This window comes from Rhipicephalus sanguineus, chromosome 3 (genome assembly GCF_013339695.2).
Source record: "Rhipicephalus sanguineus isolate Rsan-2018 chromosome 3, BIME_Rsan_1.4, whole genome shotgun sequence".
In the NCBI taxonomy this organism is placed as follows: domain Eukaryota; kingdom Metazoa; phylum Arthropoda; class Arachnida; order Ixodida; family Ixodidae; genus Rhipicephalus; species Rhipicephalus sanguineus.
Window position 1 is genome coordinate 58274647 of NC_051178.1, and position 21775 is coordinate 58296421.

General features: G+C 44.8%; 2 protein-coding genes across 3 annotated transcripts; one reads left to right on the forward strand and one right to left on the reverse strand.

Moving 5' to 3' along the window:
* Nucleotides 1–1568: 1568 nt before the first annotated feature.
* LOC119386658 (putative esophageal gland cell secretory protein 6) lies at nucleotides 1569–16656 on the reverse strand. The gene is made up of 5 exons (XM_037653943.2): nucleotides 16430–16656; nucleotides 10869–11106; nucleotides 6436–6523; nucleotides 4542–4698; nucleotides 1569–1981 (listed from the first exon to the last, which is right to left on the reverse strand). The coding sequence occupies exons 2-4, from the start codon at nucleotides 11055–11057 to the stop codon at nucleotides 4580–4582; spliced, it is 396 nt and encodes a 131-aa protein (XP_037509871.1). The 5' UTR covers nucleotides 11058–11106; nucleotides 16430–16656; the 3' UTR covers nucleotides 1569–1981; nucleotides 4542–4579.
* Nucleotides 16657–16821: 165 nt separating this feature from the next.
* LOC119386657 (peptidyl-prolyl cis-trans isomerase NIMA-interacting 4) lies at nucleotides 16822–21360 on the forward strand. Of its 2 annotated transcripts, none has more exons than XM_037653940.2 (4): nucleotides 16822–16878; nucleotides 17177–17337; nucleotides 20475–20594; nucleotides 21124–21360. In XM_037653940.2, the coding sequence occupies exons 2-4, from the start codon at nucleotides 17206–17208 to the stop codon at nucleotides 21280–21282; spliced, it is 411 nt and encodes a 136-aa protein (XP_037509868.1). In that variant the 5' UTR covers nucleotides 16822–16878; nucleotides 17177–17205; the 3' UTR covers nucleotides 21283–21360. The 2 variants fall into 2 exon arrangements, with proteins under 2 accessions (XP_037509868.1, XP_037509869.1); XM_037653941.2 differs by lacking the exon at nucleotides 16822–16878 and adding an exon at nucleotides 16890–17090.
* The last annotated feature ends 415 nt before the right edge of the window (nucleotides 21361–21775 follow it).

Sequence of the window (21775 nt, forward strand, 5' to 3'; positions counted from 1 at the left end):
CAGTGCGGAGTTTTCTTGGAAAGGTGTATTCACGGCATAGCACCGTTTCACCGCAGTGAAACCACCTTTACAGGGGGGTTAAGTGAGGATTAATATACACCTATTCGTTGATTTCGAATACTTCGAAATTTTCAAATTTAAATTCAGATCTAAGCGAATTCAAATACTGTATTATTCGTTCAAATATTCGCACAAGCCTAGTAATTTGGCATGCAACACGGTGCATCTTCGGCGATTCTGTTCTGGAAATCGCAATCTCCTGGGTGCAATTGATGCAGCAAAGGAAAAGAAAAGCCTAGACTTCAGCACTAAAATGGAAAAGTAAGAATCAACATCTTTATTCTGATAAAGCTTCAGAGAGGCATGCTCGGCCCAGGATGCCACCTCGCCTGACAGTCATCAGACACTTTTTGCCAGCCGTCAGCTTTCTTAGGTTGCTACGCCGGATGGGACAACTGTGCGTGAGTACGCAAGGAAATAAGGATTGAGGACGAGGTGCAAGCTGGGGCACGAACAATCTGAGCTGAGCGAGGCAGACATTGTGGCATAGTAGGCAACAGCTGGTACTGAGCCAAGTGGCAGTGAGGACGCTGGTGAACAGGACATGGCACCTTTGCACACAGCTGTTGAGCTGTGCTTCAGCTCTTGCCTTGATTCGTGGCTGTTGTGCCGAAATTGAGGGCACTGGTCGTTCACATGTGGACAACTTCGACAAAATACAGACAGCGTAATGAATTTCTTGGCTGGACACCGAAAGCAAGTGAAGCTTTTGGACTCTCTCTCAATTAACTAGGTTACACGTTGGTCATAAAATAAAGTATTTATCACGGTAGTGCAATTGAGGACATTGCTGCTTTTGGACAGACTATATGATCGGTAAGCTCCCATTCGTTGCGATTTCAGGAAAATGTCAGAGACGTGCATGTTTTACTAGGAGCTTAAATTTGCACAACTTTGCATATAGAATTATTCATATACATAAGTTCAATAATATCTTGTGTCGAAGCAGTAGAGGACGACATCTCTGCCCGTTGTGCCAATACGCCTACCTGGTAAATAAGGCTTCCCAGCAAAGGGTCCGAGTTCTATGTGTGCTTCGACATATACAGCAGTTGCGTCGTGCAAAAAGTCACGTTAACAAATGTAATGTTGCATGGCAGAAGTGTATAATCGCACCAGGTGAATTGCGCAACGAGTGGGCGGTTGAAACCTGCCAACCCTTGGCAAAGGGCTCAGCCACAATTCATCATCATCAGCCACAGCATCAACAAAGTGTGCAGCTACTCACCTGACCTCTCAAGCCCCCGATGATGATGATAAAATAGCCACACCGGATGGCTTTCGCATTCAAGTTTTCTTACGTGAATACATAGGTGACCCTGTGAGTTTTCTTCGGTGACTTCTCGTAGTTTCAAGCCTCTATCATCTGAAAATCTGTATGGTGTGGACTTCTAAAACTAGATGGGTAATATACAGGTAAATAACATGCTGTAATGTTCACAGATTGTTGTGAAACTGATTTGCCCATGTCTAATTGCTTCCTCTTGTCAAGGATGAGACAGAAGAAACACACTTTTCAACAACGAGCTTTTATTGAAAAGTGAGAAACAAACTTGGCATGAAGAAAAACAAAATGCACAGCTATTGACCTGCAACACTGCAAAAAAGCACTGTGCACACTAACCTTTACCCCCTTTAATTTCAACTGAAAAGAGAGTGTCCTAGAGAAATTAAAATGAATGGTGTGTGTGAAAGGATGGGAGATGATGTAGCAGGAATGGGCCGCTCGACTGTCACGCGGGAGCCAGAGCCAAACGTCGACCGGAGTGCTCCCTGTCGCTCAACGCCGAGGGAGGCTTCCACCGGCCGCGGGCAAACGGGGTTGCTTTCTGCGGTCGGTTTCATAGGGGCGTCGGAAACCTGGAGAACCCGGTGTGGCGCTTGGCTCGGCTAGGGCTTGGCAGCAAAGCCAGCCTCCAATCTGCACAGGGGAAAAGACGTGTCAAGAAAGGTTGCTGGCACTGCAACCTTGGCAGGTTTGGTAGCACACGAATAAGAGGCTTCCTGACAGAATGTAAAGGAAATCATGCAAAGGACACTACATAGACTCTCGGCAAAGGGAAATCTCTTGAACGAAATTACTGCTTAAATGGAACTTCCCCTAATATGACTGGTTTCATACTTGAGTTCTACAGCCCTGTTCATCTCTCAGTAAATGGAATTCCTGTTAAATGGAGCATATTTTCCCTGTCTCTTCAGGTTCCATTTATTGAGAGTTTACTGTACACTTGACAGAGTGTTCTATAAAGATCACCAGAGGAAACTGTATGCTATTGTCCATGAGAGCTACATGGCAGTCCAGTCAGCACGGCAATCGTGGGTAGTAGTATGTGAACTTCATCACTTTAGTTTCAGTGGAAATAATCACAAAAACATGGTAATGCAGGAAGGGCTACCTTGCAGTGAGAACACTTTCCTACTTATTGCTCCGTTCTGGTAAATCGAATAATACAGCAGATCCATTGTGTGTCCCTGTGCATAGAGCTTAGTATGTTGTTAGCGTCTTACCACTTTGAACCACTGTTGTCTGACACTCCCCAAAAACATTTATGGAACAACACAAAAATCAGCCACACCATAGGTCAAGACAGCATTTGTTAGCTTTCATGTCCTAACAAGTGGTTGTAGTATGCACTAACCAGAAAACATATGATGCCTCAATATACTAGTTAGCAAATACATTAGGCTCCATGAAGAGTGAGTCGGGCATTTGTTGCAACTATGCTTCAGCTATTTGCACATTTTAAGGGGGCCCTAAACGACCCAGAGGTCGAAATTTAGTTGTGGTGTTGCAGTTGTGCATGAGTCTTCAGCAAACATGTAGCCGCGATAATTTTTTTCGAAGCGGTGCCATAATAGTGGAGTTACAATCAATTGCTGATTTTTCGGACGCCCGATTTTCAGGACGTGCTCGAAAATTCGGACGCTTTCGCGGCACCATCACCAGCCCCATAGACGTCAATGTATTAGACAGTCCGAAATTTCGGACGTTGAAACTCTTCCGCGTCCAATTTTTTTGGACTTTCTGCCCACATTGCAGGTCCGAAAGGAATTATTTGAAGCCCGCACCTCTGCCGCGTTTATCATCTCGTAGGTTCGAACCAGCTCTTTCGCGAGTCAATCTGTTTCCGACAGTAGCAGAGTCCGAAAGTCAGCTTTGCCGTAATGCCAAAGCATTATGGAGTGAAGCAGACCGGAAATTTAAAGGGGCCGCTATCACGGCGCCGTGCGGCGATGTCTTTACGGATAAGCAGCGGAAATGCACGGAGGCGTGATGGCGGCAGCTGGCAAACGCGCCAGTATGGCTTAATCACTGACAACGCTTACGATAAGCATCTTCAGTTAACTGCCCAGTAGTGCATGCGGCCTAGCACAGTTGTATGCATTGCACGCATTTAATAGGTAGAGAACCCAAACGCGCCGCGCCGCTATTCATGCTGCCTCTTTGTGCAAGACCGCTAAGTGCACCGCACGGACGCGTTGCCTTCACAGACGAAACCAGCTCGCCATTGCCGCGCCCGTGTGCAGTCAGGAACAAAGTGCGCGTCACGAACACTTTCATGATAAATGCGTGCGTATGGTACAGCAACAGTACAGTGACGGCGTCAGCTTAGTTGGCAATGTGCTGCACACAACTAGAAACGATCGGCTTCACAAGGCAGCAAATGCTGTGTATCGTCGGAGATTCAGCGATGTGTGTATGCATCGTTTACGCGCGCACACGCATAGGGGAAAGCCGGACGAGTCGTCCGCTCTCCCGCCACAGTCTTTGTGTTCCGCGTCATCGTTTCCAAACGCTCCATGCGAGAGAGCCGTAATCTATCACGATCTTTGCTGATATCAGCGGCGCTCCTCACGAGATGCAAACTTGTAAGTGGCGGTTGGCACGCAGTTAAGTGTGGTTCGCAGCAGGTACCGAATGTATTTGCGAGAACCTGGGCGCGCACCAAAATGCCTGATAATTGTACTGGGAGTTATTAAAGCTACTTTGGACGTTGCTGTGGCGATTTGACCGCTTGAGCGGAATAATAAAAGCATGAATTCGTTTTTTCGGACTGCCCGATTTTTCGGACGATTTTGCGGTCCCTAGGGAGTCCGAAAAATCGGACTCCCTAGGGGAAAATCGGGAGTCCGAAAAATCACCATGCGAGAAGGAAGAGTGGCAAGCGCATGTACCTGCGAGCAGGCAAACAGGTTCTTCATGCGGACGACATGACTAGACGTGAATGGTGACGTCGCAGCCAACGCCAGGTGTACCAAAAGGACCGAAGAGGACAAGTAGTTGTTTCTTGGAATTTGTGTAGTACCTGCGGCTTGTAGCACTGCCGCATTGTTAATCGTGACGGCATTCATAACTCGATGCGCGCATTCACTTTAAATGGTAAAAAAATTATCCAAGGTGGTTTAGGGGCCCTTTAAGCTGGCATGGATTACACAGAGCTGCTGGTACTAGCGACTGTGAACTGATGTGGCAGACCCACCTTGATTAGCGGGATGCACTAAGACACTGGGCAGGCAGCTAGCTGTCGGCTAGCCCCAGAGTGGACGACTTGAGGAACACCTGGTTGTCGATGATCTGGAACAGCTCGGGAGGTGATGGAATGCGGCCCGTCTCGATTTTGGACCAAACCCGCACATCTGTGAGCAGTTTTGAAGCACACGTCAAGCACACTGCGTGAACTCCAGAGCATGCTATGCAAAAAACGAGGCTGAGGGCAGAACTACATTGTAGAAAACAGAGTGCTGTTTGCAATGCGCAACAGCAATGGAATTCTGGCAGTACTGAGCATACTGGTCTAACCGATCAGCACACACACTTCCCTCTCAGCAAGATCTAGTACTATTTATATTATGCCTTTAAGCACATCCAATTCACACATGCCATGCTGCAGTTCATAACAGGCTATGTGTCAACCATCTTCACTGCAGTCAAATCTTGATACTAACAAAAACGATACAGTCACCAATCTAGAATTTAAATGCCGATAATTCAATGACCAATATTTCAGAGAAAATAATGCCGCCCGCACTTTTGCGGGGGTAGAAGTCTGACATTGTATGGTTGGATAGGTGCAAAAATTGGTGCAGCCAGCATCCACACGTGAGTGAGCATTATGGCTGCCACTGCAGACCGGTGGCCAAGAAGTATCAAAGAAAGCAGGTTGTTTGTCGTAGTGGCATTCCTCAGTTCCAATTCAAGTTATTCTTAGCTGGCCCGCATCATACACTACTTAGAAAATTCAATAAATTAAAAAATAAGTTCTGAGGTTTTACCTGAAAAATTGAAATTACGATCCAGCAATGAGTCCCACCATAGTGAGGGAATCGAGAATAACTTTCATCACCAAGGGTTATGTTTCCGTTATACTGAACACCTACACTCCAAGAACACCAGTGTCGAACAATCAATTCAATGCAGGTTTGGATGCAAAAGCTAAATGCTATCCACGCTTTTGTTGTTGCCAAGTTTAGCATCACAAATCAAAATTAATGCTGTGGCATAAGCTGGCGCAGCTGAAAGGTTGGGCACAAGATCGTGGAAAACGGCACAGCACTTCCATCACTGTCTTACAGAAACTATAGACAGGACTGGTGCCTCAGACGGCAAGAGCCCAAATGTAGAACAAAAAGAAACATATCTATGAGGTCCTATATAAGATTTAGCGAAGGTATAATTTGTGTTGAATTTGCCTTTGAAATATTGAGTTTCAGCTGTGTTGCCTTTTTCTTTATATACTTACTGCATCATTATTGCTCAAATAATGGGACACTACCCCCTTGTCACCTTGCTACCATGCCGCACAGGTGCAGCAGTATACTGCAGTACAATGAATAGCTGGTGTAATTAGTACATAATCACGGGAACAGTTTCTTTTCACGATACTGTAGGCCCAAGGTGTGGGACTTTGCCAGAGGGGAATCAATAAGCTCCTTTGACTAGCATTGGTATAAAACAGCAAACAGTAGTGCATCACAAACGTTGAACAGCATCGAAAATTGCAATGAACTGATTACCTGTGACAACAAATGTTATTGAAGCTATTGCAAAAACGGAGAACTGTAACAAAGGGGGCGGCACACTGGAGAGATGTAATAGGACCAGCTGGAGTATTTGATAGATGATTGAAAAACTTGAGTGCTACGATGACAATGCACAATGCACAAAGATGGAAGGTGCGCACCAAATTCATGGCTAACACCATCTGTAAGCTTTCTTGACTGTCTTTCCTATCACATGTTGCAAACACTTCCAGGGTGATAGCGTCAAGCAATCACTTTCGTGGGTGTTATATAACTTTTGTGGTATTTCATGTTCTTGGCACCAGATGTAACAGGCACTGCTGTTGTACTAGCCATCATGCAGCTGTTACATACCATTGAAGTAAATCTCGAATGCTCCCGTAGAAACCAGCTTGCTCTCGATGGCTCCACACACAAAGAACAACATGAGACAGGAGTACAGCTGCAAGGAGGTGACAGTCAATTAGTACCACAAAAGTTCACACCCTTATAATGACACTCAAAGTGAAAACAGAACAGAGCAGCATACACTTTTTGAAAAGAACTAATGCACTGTACACTACTCGGCGCAGCATCTCATTAATGTTCATTCTAAGGTAACCACGACTATTTTTCGCTGTGAAGCTGAGCTCGAGACCGTGGGTTCCATCAAGAGCTGTGGTAACTGCTTTTCAACAAGAACATTCACAGTATATAAACTGAAGTGCAGTTTAAAGAATCCAAGGGGGTGAAATTCAATCCAAACCCTCCCTTTATGGCGTGTCTCACAACCAGATTGAAACTTTCACACGTGAAAACCCCGGAATGAAATTGCCAGCTTCAACTGTTTCTTCAGAATTATGTTTTGCGAACATGAAATGAGTTGTGACAAAATCATAAGCCGAAAAGAAAAAAAAAAGAAAAAAGGGAAAGTCAGAAGAAATGAGAGGACATGAACTTGGTGCTCATAAGTGTTCAACAGATTTCTTTCCCTAGATCCAGGTCACCGAATGACTTATTTTCGCAGTTTAATGTCACAAGGCAATATGAAAGACGCTGTAGTGGAGGGCTTACTATTATTTTGACCAGCTACGGCGGTTTCCAGTGACATAAGGCTCTGTGTGTTCGTACGAGCATCTTATGTGAACACATATAAATGCCTGTTTTTTACTAAATCCCTGTGGGCATCTATCATAGATCTGCAGTTTGTAGTCAGCTGGGTGACTTTAGTGCAACCTCATTTTTGATCGATAGCTGAGTTGTCGCAGAGTGTGCTCATCAAAGCTGCGATTGTTTTATGTGCACTTAGCTCATAAACACATATTTTTGCTAGAGCTGTGCGAATAGCAAAATTTCGGGTGCGAAGCGAATTCGAATAATAAAGATTGAGTGCGAATCGAATCGAATAATTTTCGAATATTTCTCAAAAATTTTTCGAATAATTCGAAGTGAAATTACAGAAAAAGTTGCAGAGAATCCCTATGTATGTTCTTGTGAGATAGCAACATGAAAGTGTTTCTTTTCGCTAGGTTGATGAAGCGCTGGTGGGGTCATATTTCATAGTTGTCTTTCTTATCAAGAGTGGGGCAATGTAGAGGCCGAATTGTATTTATGTACATGATTTGGTGCAACCAAAGTGCTGCCGACAACACTTTACACGTGATAGGCATGCCATTTCCTCAGCCTCTCCTGCTCTTTCAACTGCTGTGGAAGGCCAACTGATGTGGCGGACAAGGGAGTGCTCCCTTCAAGTCCGGAGTTCCAAATCTGCCTCGTAGACGTCGATATATATGAACATCTGAAATTTTGGATGCTAAAAAGCTTCGGCGTCCGATTTTTCGGACTTCATGCCCAAATTTCAGGTCCAAAACAGCATTAAATGAGCCCCCAACTCTGCCACATCTTTCATCTCCATATTGGAACCAGCGTTTTCTAGAGTTAGTACATTTGCGACCGTAGCGGAGCTTGAAAGGCAGCTTTGCCGCAATACGGGGGTGTGATGAGGTGAAGCATATTGAAAATTTAGGGACCACTTCCAAACGGACGTTGACTGTCTCTTGGCTAAGTTCGACCGTAACGGACCTTGAAAGGCAGCTTTGCCGCAATACGAGGGTGTGAGGAGGTGAAGCATATTGAAAATCTAGGGACCACTTCTAATCAGACGTTGACTGTCTCTTGCCTAAGTTCGACCGTAACGGAGCTTGAAAGGCAGCTTTGCCGCAATACGGGGGTGTGATGAGGTGAAGCATATTGAAAATCTAGGGACCACTTCTAATTGGACGTTTAGTGACATCTTTTAGCCGCGAAAGAGCACAACACAAAGGAAAGAAACACACAACGACAGGACGGGCCGCCCGTCCTGTCGTTGTGTGTTTCTTTCCTTTGTGTTGTGCTCTTTCGCGGCTAAAAGATGTCACTAAGCAAGTACCAACTAGGCCAACAAACAGTCTTGTTAATTGGACGTTGACTGTCTCTTGGCTAAGTTCGACCGTAACGGAGCTTGAAAGGCAGCTTTGCCGCAATACGAGAGTGTAATGAGGTGAAGCATATTGAAAATCTGAAGGGGTCACTTTCAACCGGACGTTGACTGCATTTGTTTTTGGGAAGTTCGAATACTTCGAATAGTAAAATTTCAGTGCGAATCGAATCGAATAGCAAACACTATTCGAGAAATATTCGAAACTTCAAATATTCGCACATCCCTAATTTTTGCATTTCATGCACACTGAAAAGTGTGCCAGCTCACACATGTCACACTGCTGAAGAGGATCACTTTGCTGAAGACACTACCATGTTCAACGTTCATTCAACGTGCCGCGTTCCAAGACCAACGTCAAGAGTATTTTTTTCTTTCCTCGAAACGAATGCAACTAAAAAGCAAACTATGCATGCATTTTGGGCCTAATATTTCATTCTTTTTATGCAAGGATTGAAGCTGACTGATTGCAGAATAATTAGATGTTTAATTACATGCTAATTAGCATTAATTACTGAACCTCACACAAAACAACGCATTCTTTCATTTTCTTTCTTGGAATGCCTTGGAATCATGCCATGCAAATTTGACACATTTGCGGACAGTGCATCATAATTCGCACCTGAAGGGGATATGCAGTATAAAAGAATGATGACGATTTGTGTTGTTTAATGATGCAAGGTCCAAATCTGGTCCAGGAATGCCAGGAGAAAACATTTAATAATTATGATTACAAAACGCTGATAAGGTCAGTTTCGACTTGGTTGAACACTGCAGATTAATGCAAAATTTCTGCTTTTCAAGTAATCCACTCTCTGGGGTATCCTGTAAAAGGTACTGAATGGATTGTCCATCACAGCCTGTGTTCAATGCACATGGCGCGAGCCAACAGTGAGTGGTGCTGTTCTCCTTGCTCACAAGCTCCATCCAATCAAGGAGCGCTGCAATGGTCAACTGAATTTGTGGACTCTTGCAGAATACTGCCCTTGATGGTCACCCAGAACCCCAGATGGCCAAAATTATAAGGAGCCCTCTGCTACGCATCTCTCATAGCCCGAGTCGCTTTCGGAACGATACATGCCAAAACTTGCGCCTGTTATTCTGCCAAGTTTATGACATTACCGATAAGTTATATTACTGCTAGAATGTTCAGAGTGGATACCCTTCAAAAACAGTGTTATTCTAGCCTTGGAATAAGTACGCACAACTTTCTTGTTTCCCTGATTCACATGCTTTTTTTTCTCCCCTATCAAGAACACTTAGAACAAAAGGCCAAAAGCTCAGGGGTAGTTATAGTAGCTGTACGTCTGCACAGAATGCACAATGGAACGTTCATCACAGGAAGTACAGCAGAGCCAGCCTGACAGCTGGTTTGTGAAAAGCGTGACGTGTTAAGAGGGGGGCACATGTCAGCTGTGTTAACTGTGGGCAACGCGTCCGAGGCTGCTCGGAGTGCGCAGTCAAGTGGTAGAACCTCGGTTATGGGTTTAAGACAAAGAAGTCTACAATGCAGCTAGCTGCAAATCAACAAATTGTGGTGGTGTCACTCACAAGTGCCAGCCAGTTAAAAGGAGAAAAAGGGGGGGGGGGGGGCAAGGGTGTGGCTTCCCCTCGGCAACATTTTTATACCTCTATAACAACTTAGAGTGATACTTTGTTCCAGATGGCTTTTATTAGGACACTAAAGAGAAATGATTTTTCTCGTGTTAGCGGATCATGTTTTTCCAACACGAAAAGTTTAACTCGGGTCACGAGAACATGCTTTGTAAGAGAGTTAATACGCAAAAAGAAAGTACACGTGGTGACACCGACTGGAGGCTTGCACACCAACCTGTCGTCATGTCACAGATTTTGATTGCATCTGCTGGGCCATGAATGATTCTGATCTACAAAAATGAAATACTACTGCACTGTTTTCCAAGAGACCCAAGAAATCTTACTCAGACAAAGGGGCCAAAATATAAAAAAAGGCTTTAAGTTTGTCACGTCATGCTCACAATCAAATGCTCAAGTCTCGGCACCAAATTGAAGAATGAGAAACTAGTCCGTTTCCTCTCTCATTGTGAATCTATGATCGTTGTGAATCTATGATCGTTAGATTAAAAGACAAAGTTCTCAAAGAATAATTTACGAGTGTAAACTGATTTAGTGTTTCACTACAGTGTCTGAGGGCCACTTAAATACTCTTTACAATGGTGTTTGAGAGGCCTACGAAAGTGACACACAAACAACCTTTAAAAGGGTGCCTGGGAGCCACTTGCACAGAGGAAAAAGTACTAGTACTTCCGCTTCATTACGGGAAGCATGGTTCGGTGCCTGCGAGGGAGCTCACCTTGTTGCCGACCATCCAGGTGTAGAAGGCCGGTGTGGGGTATCCCATCCAGGTGAAGGGGTTGACTCCCAGCAGCACCAGCGCAATGAGGGCCAGCTTGAGCAGGGACAGGGCGTGGGCCAGCTGCATGCGGGGTGGTGGTGGGGGGTAGGCGTCCCCCTCCACCAGCAGCGATGGGTACTTCTCCATCAGCAGCCCCGCATACTGCTCAAAGGCCCGACGGTAGCCTCACGAGTAACTGCGGTCAAGAGAATGTGTGGCTGTTTAGTTAAGAACGCATCACCCTTTTTCAGGCACTCGTATTTGCCACCTTTCAAACAGCTACCTCGCTTCTCCGCAAAAAAAAAAAAAAAATTGACAATAATAAAAAAGAGAGAACAAGAAGAAGAAAGAAAAAAAAAGTGATTGAGAAAGGGGTCCGACAAGGTGATGGTCTCTCCAAAATTGTTTACTGCATGATTAGAAGTTTTTCAAAGGACTATATTGAGAAAAAATAGGAATAAAAATTCATGGAGGCTATATCGGTAACTCGCGGTTTGCAGATGACATTGTGTCCTTTAGCAATAATAGCGATGAAGCGCAACAAATGATTAAATACCCATACGAGAAAAGTGTTTAAGTAAGGTTCGAAGGCAAGTATGCAAAAGGCAATGTTCAATAGCCTGGCAAGAGAACAGGAGTTCACGGTTAGTTACCAGCCCCTAGAATCCGTGCAAGAGCATGTATATCTAGGTCAATTACTAACAGCGGAACTTACTCACCTAGATTCCGCTGTTAGTAATTGGGTAAAAATCGCCTGCTTGCTTCAACTTCGGCAAGCTTTGATTCCCGCTATATTAAACCTAAAGCCTGTGCGAGAGCACTGAGATAAGGAAATCTTAATTACATCACATTTTCACAGTGCTTAATACTAAGGGATTAGCTTGCATGTCTATGCATAAAATTAAAGCGTCAACACTCCATGCAAACACTAGAGCTCGGAGGAGTCAAGTCTCTAATTTCCAGAACCTCCACAGCTATAAACTGAATGAAGAAGTTAAAACTCTGGAATTGCCAACAGCGCATTATAATACAAGCCCTGGCTGTGAGTGAGTGCATTTGACACTAGGGGGTTTTCGAATAGGGGCCCCAAAGAAATAGCGTCGAGGCCACTACACATGAGCGAGACCCCAACAGCGTTTGGGTTTTGTGTTGGGGACGCTATTTCACGAATTTAGCGGGAGCCCCAAAGTCTGCCCCAAAAGCTTTGCGTCAAGCAAACATGACGGCACCCACTGAAGCGACGCTCTCGGCCCAGACAAGAGTGACCTAGAATAGGAGGAGAGTCTAAAGTGCCACAGACCCTAGTCGAAAACTCTGAGCTGCTGCTTGACCCAATGCGAGCAGACGCAAAGGGCTTTGGGGCCCCTATTCGAAAACTGCCTACTATTTTCCAAAGCTAGTGTGCCGCCGAGGTCCAAGCATGCATTGTTGTCCCGCATACTTCAAAACTGCGCTCGAAACTTCCTCACTAACACGTTGGCTAAGGACCTATGACCCACAGCCATCAGCCCCACCTCACTATGCCCCATCGTCTGAGGGGACGACACAATGTCCTGAGCCATAAACAGGTGATTTTAACATCTCTTCATGGGCGGTACTTGAGAAGAGACAGTAGAAAAATTGTTGTCCTCTATGTCCTTCAATAAAACGTTGCTTCGTCAAACAATAGTGGCAAGGTGTGATCACAAATCTGACTCATCCTAAAGGTGCCTAAATGTTAAAAATTTTTAATCCCATAGTCCTCGCTAGGCAATTCACATTAAATTTAGTAAATGACCATAAACCAAGACGAGTCATGTCAATCGTCATGCAGCCTGAAGCAGCACGGTGTTGGGCAACTAGTGTGTATTTCCAGACCACCTCACATTCGCTTCAATATTGCTATAGAACAGAAACAGTTATTTCCATTCACCACAGGCACTTCATTTGTGATTGAGAAGTTGAGGAGAATGATACGAGGACTTCGAGCGAGCTGTTTGTCCTGTCTTGCACTGCACGGATACACAACTGTAAGTACATCTGGATAATATTGCTCCACTACCTATTTTTACACAGCATATTTTGTGGAGGGTGCAATCCTTGTAGCAATATAAGAGAGAAGAGCCAGATTCAAGCGCTCGCTAAATGACTATGCAGCAGTAGACGTGCCGTTGCAGCCAGGTGAGCTAAAATAGCTCAGTTTCCAGTCATCCAGAAAGAAGACCTCACCTCTAGACAAGCCTATTTTTGGCATTTTTTTTATCCTCCTCACTAGAAAGACAACAGATGATGTGTCACACCCATGTGCTCTCTTTCTTGTCCTGCTAAACAAGTTAGCATGTAACAACAAGCTCAAGTTTCAACTACTCTCTAACATAACAGTTTACTCTTAAAAATCATGGTGTCCCATGATGAAACTCTTTAGTTTGTCATCACTTACAACCCCCTCGGCGGAAAGAATTAGGTCAATTTGTGGCGGTATCACATGTAATGATACGAGCTAATATATCGCGCAACATGCTGTTACCTCAGCCCTATGCAGGGTTATTATAAGTATGCAGTGTTCTCCGATACTTGCATTCAGCATGAAAATTTTGCCACTTCGAAACCCTTACTTTATTCTACATGGCATCACAATGAAAAATATTAACCATTTTCCAGATGCTGTCGACAGACAGTCGTGACTATGACTGTTTTAAATGGCCACCGATATCCAAACTCATTTCCGATAAGACATTGTGATAACTTTCCTGTAGCAGCTTGGAAATGGTTATCTTTCAAACCAAAAAGAGTATGCAATTGAACAGTGCCAGAAGCAAATCGAATAGTACTTCTTAAATGTTGAACAGTTTGCTTTAAAATAATTATAAAATTGACATCCACATCCTGGTGTTGCTAGTTATAGCATTAAGTGCACCAATGGAGCTTTAGAGAATGTGAGTTATTGCTGTATTGTCAGTAAACTACCACTCTCCAAATTATGTAAACTGGCTGTGCTTTATGCCTGTGCGGATGAAATTTATTGTAATTTTGCAGCAATTTTGTGTTTGCCTGGGTGCAGCTGACATTTTTTAATATTCGCAAACTATTTCAAATATTTATATTTCAGAATAGCATCTGAAATTCATCATTTCAACATTCGAAATATTACGATATTTGTACGCCCATAATAGTGCAGTGGCCAATCACCAGCCACACACCACCAAGAAATGGAAACCATGAAACACCAGCTTACTTCCTGTTCTTATTTTAAGACATAGCACACGGCGGTAGCACAGGCCCCCCACCCCAACAGGATATTCACAACCCACTCATTTTTCCACAATTTTAGAATGAAGCACACACATGAAAGCTCTCCAAGCGCTTGCAGGTGAAGTCCTTGGTGCACACAGCTGTCGGCACACATGATCCCAAAGAGCATGTGTCCTTGTCCGTCTCGGTTATCACTTGCCACATGTGACCTACTATACATACTTTGTAAAAAATGACTGTTTTCCATTTTGGAGCAACTATGCATTAAACAGAAGGCTCCATTCGAAGTTTATAGTGAAATTGTAGACTGTTTGGTTTCCACAAAGAAAGCTACTAAAGATGCCACAACAAGTGCCAAACTGAAGCGCGGAAAAGTACACGATGGCTGCGTTCAGGAAAATAGCTTGCTAACATGTCGAGCAGGAGACGGGTGACAAAACATAGTTTGTGCAATGACAAATTGACTCCAATAATGGGCCAGGGCCCCAATTAGGAGTGAAGATGCCATAAACTACAAAAATGATGAAATAAAAATGGGTGGTTGCACAGCAAGTGTTTGCATCATGAATGCATTAGCAGCAAGTTGTCGTTTTTTTTCAGTCCATTTTCATTTCATTTTATCTCAATACTACCAAGTGTCAATTATAAAACACAAAAACACCCATATGTTTTCCACTGCATCCATTATTTGTTAAAGTCATATGATTGTGTCAAAAGTCAGAGGAAATTAAGACATTATTAAGCAGTGGGCGAGTCTAGGCTGCAGTTTACCCTGTGTTGGATGCCTTGAAGCAAACTACGCTAACAGAGGTATGGTTACAGCTGCATTATGGTGTTACAGCTTCAGCGCTGCATCTCGCACAATCTCATGATGCTATGGTGCAGAAGGGACACAGAGAATGTTAAGCTGCAAGATGAGGCACAAAGCTAACCGTAGAATTCCCAAAACTAGCAAGGCTGATTAGTCCTCGATAAATAAGTTTCCCAGTAAGGTGATGCAGTAACCAGAAAGAATTTACTGCAATACATCTCTTGCCGGAGCACTTTGTAATGGGTGGGCCTCACCCACTCATTGCACATTTCACATGGTGTGATGCCTGGTGCAATTGTACCGCCCTGCCACGCAATACTACACCTGTTAACAGGACTTCTCGCACTACATAATGCCTGCATAGGTTTTTTTTTGTTTAGAAGTTTCGATCAGTGGCATGGCTCCGTGGTAAAACACCTATCTGCCACACAGGATGTTTGGATTGTGAATCCAACTCCAGCTGAAGGTTTTTATTCTTTACTTATTTGCACCTATCTCGATTGTTCGCTCACAACCAACGACGCCGACACCGTAATTTCTGCGAAAACTACCTCTTCAACGCTATCACGTTAAAACACATTCTGTATCGCAGGCGATACTAGAACAGTACCACACAGTGTTGCACAGTGCTCATGAGGATCTCCTGCAGTGAGAACCTTTCCTCCTTTGAGCAACAAATCACCCGAACTACGACGCAGAACACGTACGTACGTCGATTAGCGCACGCCTTTCCCGAGGCGGTTTCTTGCCTAACGACTGTCAGGTTCGATGCTGTTTTTTTTTCTTCGATAATATGAGAAGCAGCGTAACCTTCACAACAGGACCACGCACGTAGGAGGCTTTAAACGTGATCAAAGTAGCTCGTTCGCTTCATCAAGAGCCGCTCGCTTTACTTCTACTTTCTTTTTACTTTTGTAGCTCGCTACACGTACCAGCTTTCGCAAGGGCCATGCGCCGGCCTGTAACAGGCTTTCAACCGATGCCGCGAACAATATAGTGGCTGTATTATTTTATTGGAAGCGAGGGACACACGAGGTCAGCGTATCATCCTAAACGCCATTCAATCACGAGGCAAAGCGAAACATGACAGGGTCGATGCACTCGTGGCCATGCCTACCAGACGTAATGAAATAAAGAAGAAAACGTTAGAATAAGAAGCGTTCACATTTAATAACGCACGCCAAGGAAATGTCGGAAATTGAATTAAACGCTACAGCGAGACCAATTGTGTCTAACTGAGGAATGCGAGGAGCCCGCGATCTGGGCTCAGCCGGCGTAGAACGTCCCGCTAGGCCCGATAGCGACATGGGCGATGGCCCGATACGAACGCGGCAGATGAGGATAACGCGAAATCGGGCAAATAGAAAGAAGGTCGAAGGCCGCTCAGGGCTGAATGCCGCTCGTAGGACGTGCGCAGTTACTTTCCGTGTATCAATTGGTGGCTCGAGCCGTGCCACCCGCGTTGAGACCTACTCACCAGTAAAGGAATTTTAACTTTGGGTTCGCGAAGTCCGTCTTGAAGCTCGTCTTCGGAATCTCCTTCATCTGCGTAGCGCTCTGTTCTCCACCGAGGAAGAAATCCTGAAGGCTGTACGCGAGAAACAGCAGAAACACGCCGCCGTAGAATATTTTGGAATTGTCGGCCATCTCCGACTGCTGACGAGCTGATTCTGGATTGGATTAGCTCGACGAGGATCGATGAGGCTTACTGTTTTGAGTTATTGTAGCCTTAGTGCCGTACTTTCTTTCTAAGAAACGTTTAAATTGAGTTGCGAACATTTAAAATTTAACGCGCACTAAATTTTTATCGTTAAACGCGCGTTTGCCATCGTTTGCGTGCTTTGCGGTTCTCTGTTGAAGTAATTTTGTTTGTTTACGTGAGTGACAACACGTGTTCCGTTCGCCGCTTCAAGTCTGCAAACGCTTGTAAGCGTAGGTTTCGGGATTCCCTTACAAAATTAAGCGTAATTTCACGTTCTAATGGAGACCGACAAATGCAGGTTTCACTCTTAGCTTGTGGCACTTGCGCCGCTGGGTGTTTGGTTTGACACGCATTCGTTGATCGAGCACAGTTGACGTAACTCTGTGTAGCCGATCGACGTAACTTTTTCTTTGGCAGATGCTAGTTTAGGATATAGGTAAAGCACTCAAGCGCTTTTTACGTTTCGCACCGGACACGATGTGATAGAGGACTGCACTGAAAAGACTTTGCATCTGTTCGCAGGCCGGTGCGGATGTTAGCCGGCCGGCATCATGCCTCCGAAAGGTAAAGGCGGCGACTCCAAAGGAGGATCCAAGGGAGGCAAAGGCAAGGGTGCCGGAGAGGCAGCGGAAGCTTCCGACTCCAAAGGCGGCAAGCAGGCCAAGGGAGGAACTGCCGTCAAGGTGATGTGCTGTAGACGATGGACTGAGGGCAACCGGCGCACAGATCTGCGCCTGACACAGGGCCGCTGTTGATCCTTTTCAATGTCTTCCGAGGTCGTTTAAAAGTGAGGCAGAATCAGAATTGCGAAGCATGTAGTACGTATGAATTAATGAATGGAATGTAATATTGCTTAAGAAGTTTCGTGTATTTCTTCGCATTTCCGTTGCGAAAAAACTGTTCGAGCAAAACTCGTAGGCGCAATTGGTAGACATACAGTTGAAACTTGGTTTAACGAAGTGTTGACCCCGCTCGAACTATTTCGTTAAATCGAGAAGTGCGTAAAAACGAGAGAGAGATTTTTCGGCCCTTCCAAATCTAAAATTGTAACGTTAGCGACACCTCAAAGCTGCCGTGGCATCATTTCTGCCGCTAGCCAACGCCTGCGCGTGTGAAAAGTCCGCGAGGAGGGCCGAACATGGACCCTCCCATGTCGGGCCATCATAGGAGCCAATAGGAGACCAAAGGTTATCATTTTTTAGAGCACCCATATGCACTTCCAAAGGGAGGCCTTCTAGTCCAGACAAATGGTGCAGAGAGCCAGCTTGCCTCTTTTAACACTTGCAAGAATGGTTGCACTTGAAGGTGCATTACAGTCTTTGCCACTTAAACGAAACCTAACAGAAATTGGAGTGAGAGAAGTGTCATGCAAATTGAGAACAAATTCGGTACGCCGCAAAATGAAGCTTCAATATTCCAATGGGGCACGTTGGATCTGCTTCCAGTTAATTGTTCTATAAGTTGTTGTGGCGTCAGGGTTGTGTTGAACCCGGACTCCATTTGGTAGCGTGACTGAGTCTTTGGGTTGAGGAATTGATGCTCAGAAGTTGGGAAAACAAACAAGTTTACTGGCACTTTTACAAACTTATTTACATGGAGAAAGGGTAAGAGTTCAGGGACGAGCGAACTGGATGAGCCATTAACCCAGGGCCCAGAGCGTCTTTTCTCACTCAGCACCGTCGTTATAACACATCAGGCTGGCTCCTCCCTCTTGATTGTAGCCAATCACACACACGACACCAGCCAATAACACACTGTTGCAGATGGGTCGTTGCACTCGTTGATGCAGCAATGTTCCTGCGGTCAGGCCGGGAGAACGGAATGTTGGGCGAGTTCCTCCGCCTCTCGCCACAAAGTTATATAAGGGTTTACGGCGACCTATATTTGCTCTGGTCCAAACACACAAGCTCAGTCGGTGCCGTAGAATCCCAAACAAGCCACAGCGGCCCATTGCGAAGGTGGTGCCAGCTTTGACGTCGCCCTGCTGTGCATTGGAGCTTGCACCATTCTCTTCCCTTTGTGGGGTTGCTCCCCGCCACGGAAAGCCCAGATCCGGGAACAATCAAGGTGTCTTGAGTCTCATGGGAAGTCACTGCCGGCCAACTCTCACAGATGATGTCACGTGTCACCAGTGGCAGTCATAACAATGTGCAACGTATGTTATTGAAAACATTTGTAGTCACCCTATGAGTTACACTCACCTGTTGCTCGCTGGTAGGCATGCATGTCCATGGGCCTAAGCAAATCTGTTTTTGATATTTTATCCACCATTAACCAAAAGTTATTGATGAAATTAAAAAACCCAATAAAGATTGGATTTTATTCCACATTGGCTTCGTTTTAGTCTAAAGCGTTATCTATGTGTAGGCTGTGAGTGGCACGAAGTTCACTTTTTTTGCACCTTCTCATCTGCTGTAGAGGTTGCTAATGAGGAAAACATTGTATAGCGAGAGGCATTTGTCTGTGACCTGTATTAGCACCGCTGTTGCTTGCACATTGCGTACCACTGGCCTCGAGCAGTTGAGTGGAAGAGCACTTTCAAGCTGTAACCACAAGGTTAAGAGTTCAGCACTTGCATCTGCACAGCTTGTTTACGTTTTATCATAGGACACAAAGGTATTCACTTTTGGCCTGACTATAGGTCACTCTCAAAAGTGGTAGTCATTTTTTCATGCGAAGTTTCTATTGCCTCACAAATTGGCATTGTAGGTGTGACTGCAAAAAAAAAAAACCCTGGTGCCCGTGAGTGTACAGAAATGGGGTGTACACAAATAAAGCCGTTGAAGGTGCACCGGTCGCATGCGTATTGAATGCGCCGCTTTCCAATAATTGATTCTCTCTCCATTGTGAGCTTGTCGGCAGTCAGCCGTTTTTGATATGGCAATCTCGTCTTTTGTTGAGGTTATCGAGGTGACGTGTCATTTCACGTTACCACATTTCATTCTTGCCTGGGTATGAATGCATGACCATCAATGTTGCCTGTAGCAACTGAAATGTTGCGCTAGTATAAAATTTAAATACTATTTAATCTGCTGTCACACTTACTTGCATGCACAAAGCGTGCTTCCGAGTTTCTCCGAATTCAGAAACACGTATCGGTGTCACTCCTTCAATGTTCCTATGCTGTGTGCATTTAAGTAAAGTAAACAGCAGCCCTGACCAAAACGGAAGTGTGTGTCAGTTTTTTATCTGATTGATTTGATTTGATCTATTGATTTTCATTCACACACGTGCAAGGATTTTTAAGTATTTATTTCAGGAGAATTCACCGCAAGGCATGTAGGGAGGGGATTAAAAGAAAGCCAAAATAATGTTTGTAACTTTTCCTTGTGCAGGTACTGTGGCAATGTCTCTAGAATGTTGTCATGCATCTCTGCAAGATTCTTGTTTTCACATATTACCAGCAGTCTTTCTGAAGATATTGGGTCTGATTGCCCATGTTTCAGCATACAGTACAAGCAGGTGTCTAGTTTCGGATGTTGCCACAGAAGCCGAGCAGTTAAGGAACATACATGGGTCGGCATATTGTCAGTCCCCAAGCCTAGGCAACAGGCAGTGTAAAGGCCACTCAACATTAGATATGGTAGAGTAGCAAAAGACATGCATAAAGGGAAGATGTATTTGAGCAAATAAACAGGTGTAATCTCCTACGCGTTTCCGTACAAGTAAATGAGACATACAGAGATTGTACCTGTCTGGCATCTTTCCATCATCTCCTTTTTTGCAATGCTTTATCAATCCTAAGCACTGTTGAGACATTAGTGGTGTTAACCAGTACTGTCATGTCACGGAGGCCCTCTTGTGTGTGTGCGCTGTGCAGGTTCGACACATTCTGTGCGAGAAGCAGTCCAAGGCTTTGGAGGCACTCGAGAAGATCAAGGGCGGCATGAAATTCAACGAGGTGGCTGCCACCTACAGTGAGGACAAAGCTCGCCAAGGGGTAAGCATCCGTGACTCGTGTATTGATTGATTGACTGATTGATTTACAAGAGTGCTCTATGGCATGTAGATTTGGACTAGTTGCCCTTTGTGTTGTGCCACTTTTTTGGGCTAATTGTTATTGCCCTAAAAACTATAAACCTGTCCATGGGAATGTGTACGAGGCTGGCTTTATTGGTGGTCTGAAAGTTTGCACTTTATTTACTTATTTGTAGCTTTTAAAATAAATCTGAGATCTTGTATACCAGAACAAAACTACGGCATGTTTATGTGGCACGCCGCAGTGAAGGACTCTGGATTAGTTCTGACTGCCTGGTGTTCTTTAGTAAAATAAGAAAAATCGGGGGCTTTGAAGTTGCAGGAGCAAGCAAAAGTATAGATTTTCTCCTGCTTGCAGAAAAATATATTTGGCTCACACGTTTGCACCAGCATTGTCTACAGGACAGAAATGCTTTCCTACCATGTCAAAAAAAAAGTGTTCCGTTGGCCATTGGAAGAGTCACAAACCAATCCTCACTTTGTGCACGTAGGGCGACTTGGGCTGGATGACACGTGGCTCAATGGTGGGGCCATTCCAGGACGCGGCTTTTGCACTGCCCGTGAGTAGCCTGGCCAACCCAGTCTACACAGACCCACCCATCAAGACAAAGTTTGGCTACCACATCATCATGGTCGAGGGAAAGAAGTAGCCTCGCAGATGTGCCGATCTCAGTGCGCTGGCCACGTTTACCTTTGTTGTACAATAAACAGGTGCCCTTTTGCAGACTCCCCATTGTGCTTCTTGGCTTTATGACAACAGCTGTTGTTTCGGCACTTAAAAGTGGTGGCGACGCTGTCGTGAAACGAGCAACTTTACCACAGAGAACCAGCAGATGCAAAGCACTGTGCCCAATGAAAAGCAATGGATGTAGAACAAATCAACTGCAAGGGCTGTATTCCAAGATCGTCGCTTTCGGAGACAGTGTCACCACAAGAATGTTGCATGTCGAATGATAGAAATGACTGTACTTAGCCCTCCTTTCCTCAACCAGTACGCACAGAGAGCAACATCTTGAAAAATGATCATCTTGCAATAGACCTCATTAGTGCAACTAGTCGAATTCTGTGTCCCGTGTTAGCTCTATTCACTCCCATGTATCATGTAGTTGCAATGTTGCAGATTATATTGCACTTTGTCATTGG

Bases quoted from the DNA above. Each gene is read 5' to 3' on its own strand.
- LOC119386658 (XM_037653943.2), bottom strand. From the start codon at position 11,057: ATGGAGAAGTACCCATCGCTGCTGGTGGAGGGGGACGCCTACCCCCCA. The intron at 6,524-10,868 runs GTGAGCTCCCTC...ACCTCCTTGCAG, and splicing joins CCTGGATGGTCGGCAACAAG to CTGTACTCCTGTCTCATGTT. The intron at 4,699-6,435 runs GTATGTAACAGC...AACTGCTCACAG, and splicing joins ATTCGAGATTTACTTCAATG to ATGTGCGGGTTTGGTCCAAA.
- LOC119386657 (XM_037653940.2), top strand. From the start codon at position 17,206: ATGCCTCCGAAAGGTAAAGGCGGCGACTCCAAAGGAGGATCCAAGGGA. The intron at 17,338-20,474 runs GTGATGTGCTGT...TGCGCTGTGCAG, and splicing joins AGGGAGGAACTGCCGTCAAG to GTTCGACACATTCTGTGCGA. The intron at 20,595-21,123 runs GTAAGCATCCGT...TTGTGCACGTAG, and splicing joins AGGACAAAGCTCGCCAAGGG to GGCGACTTGGGCTGGATGAC.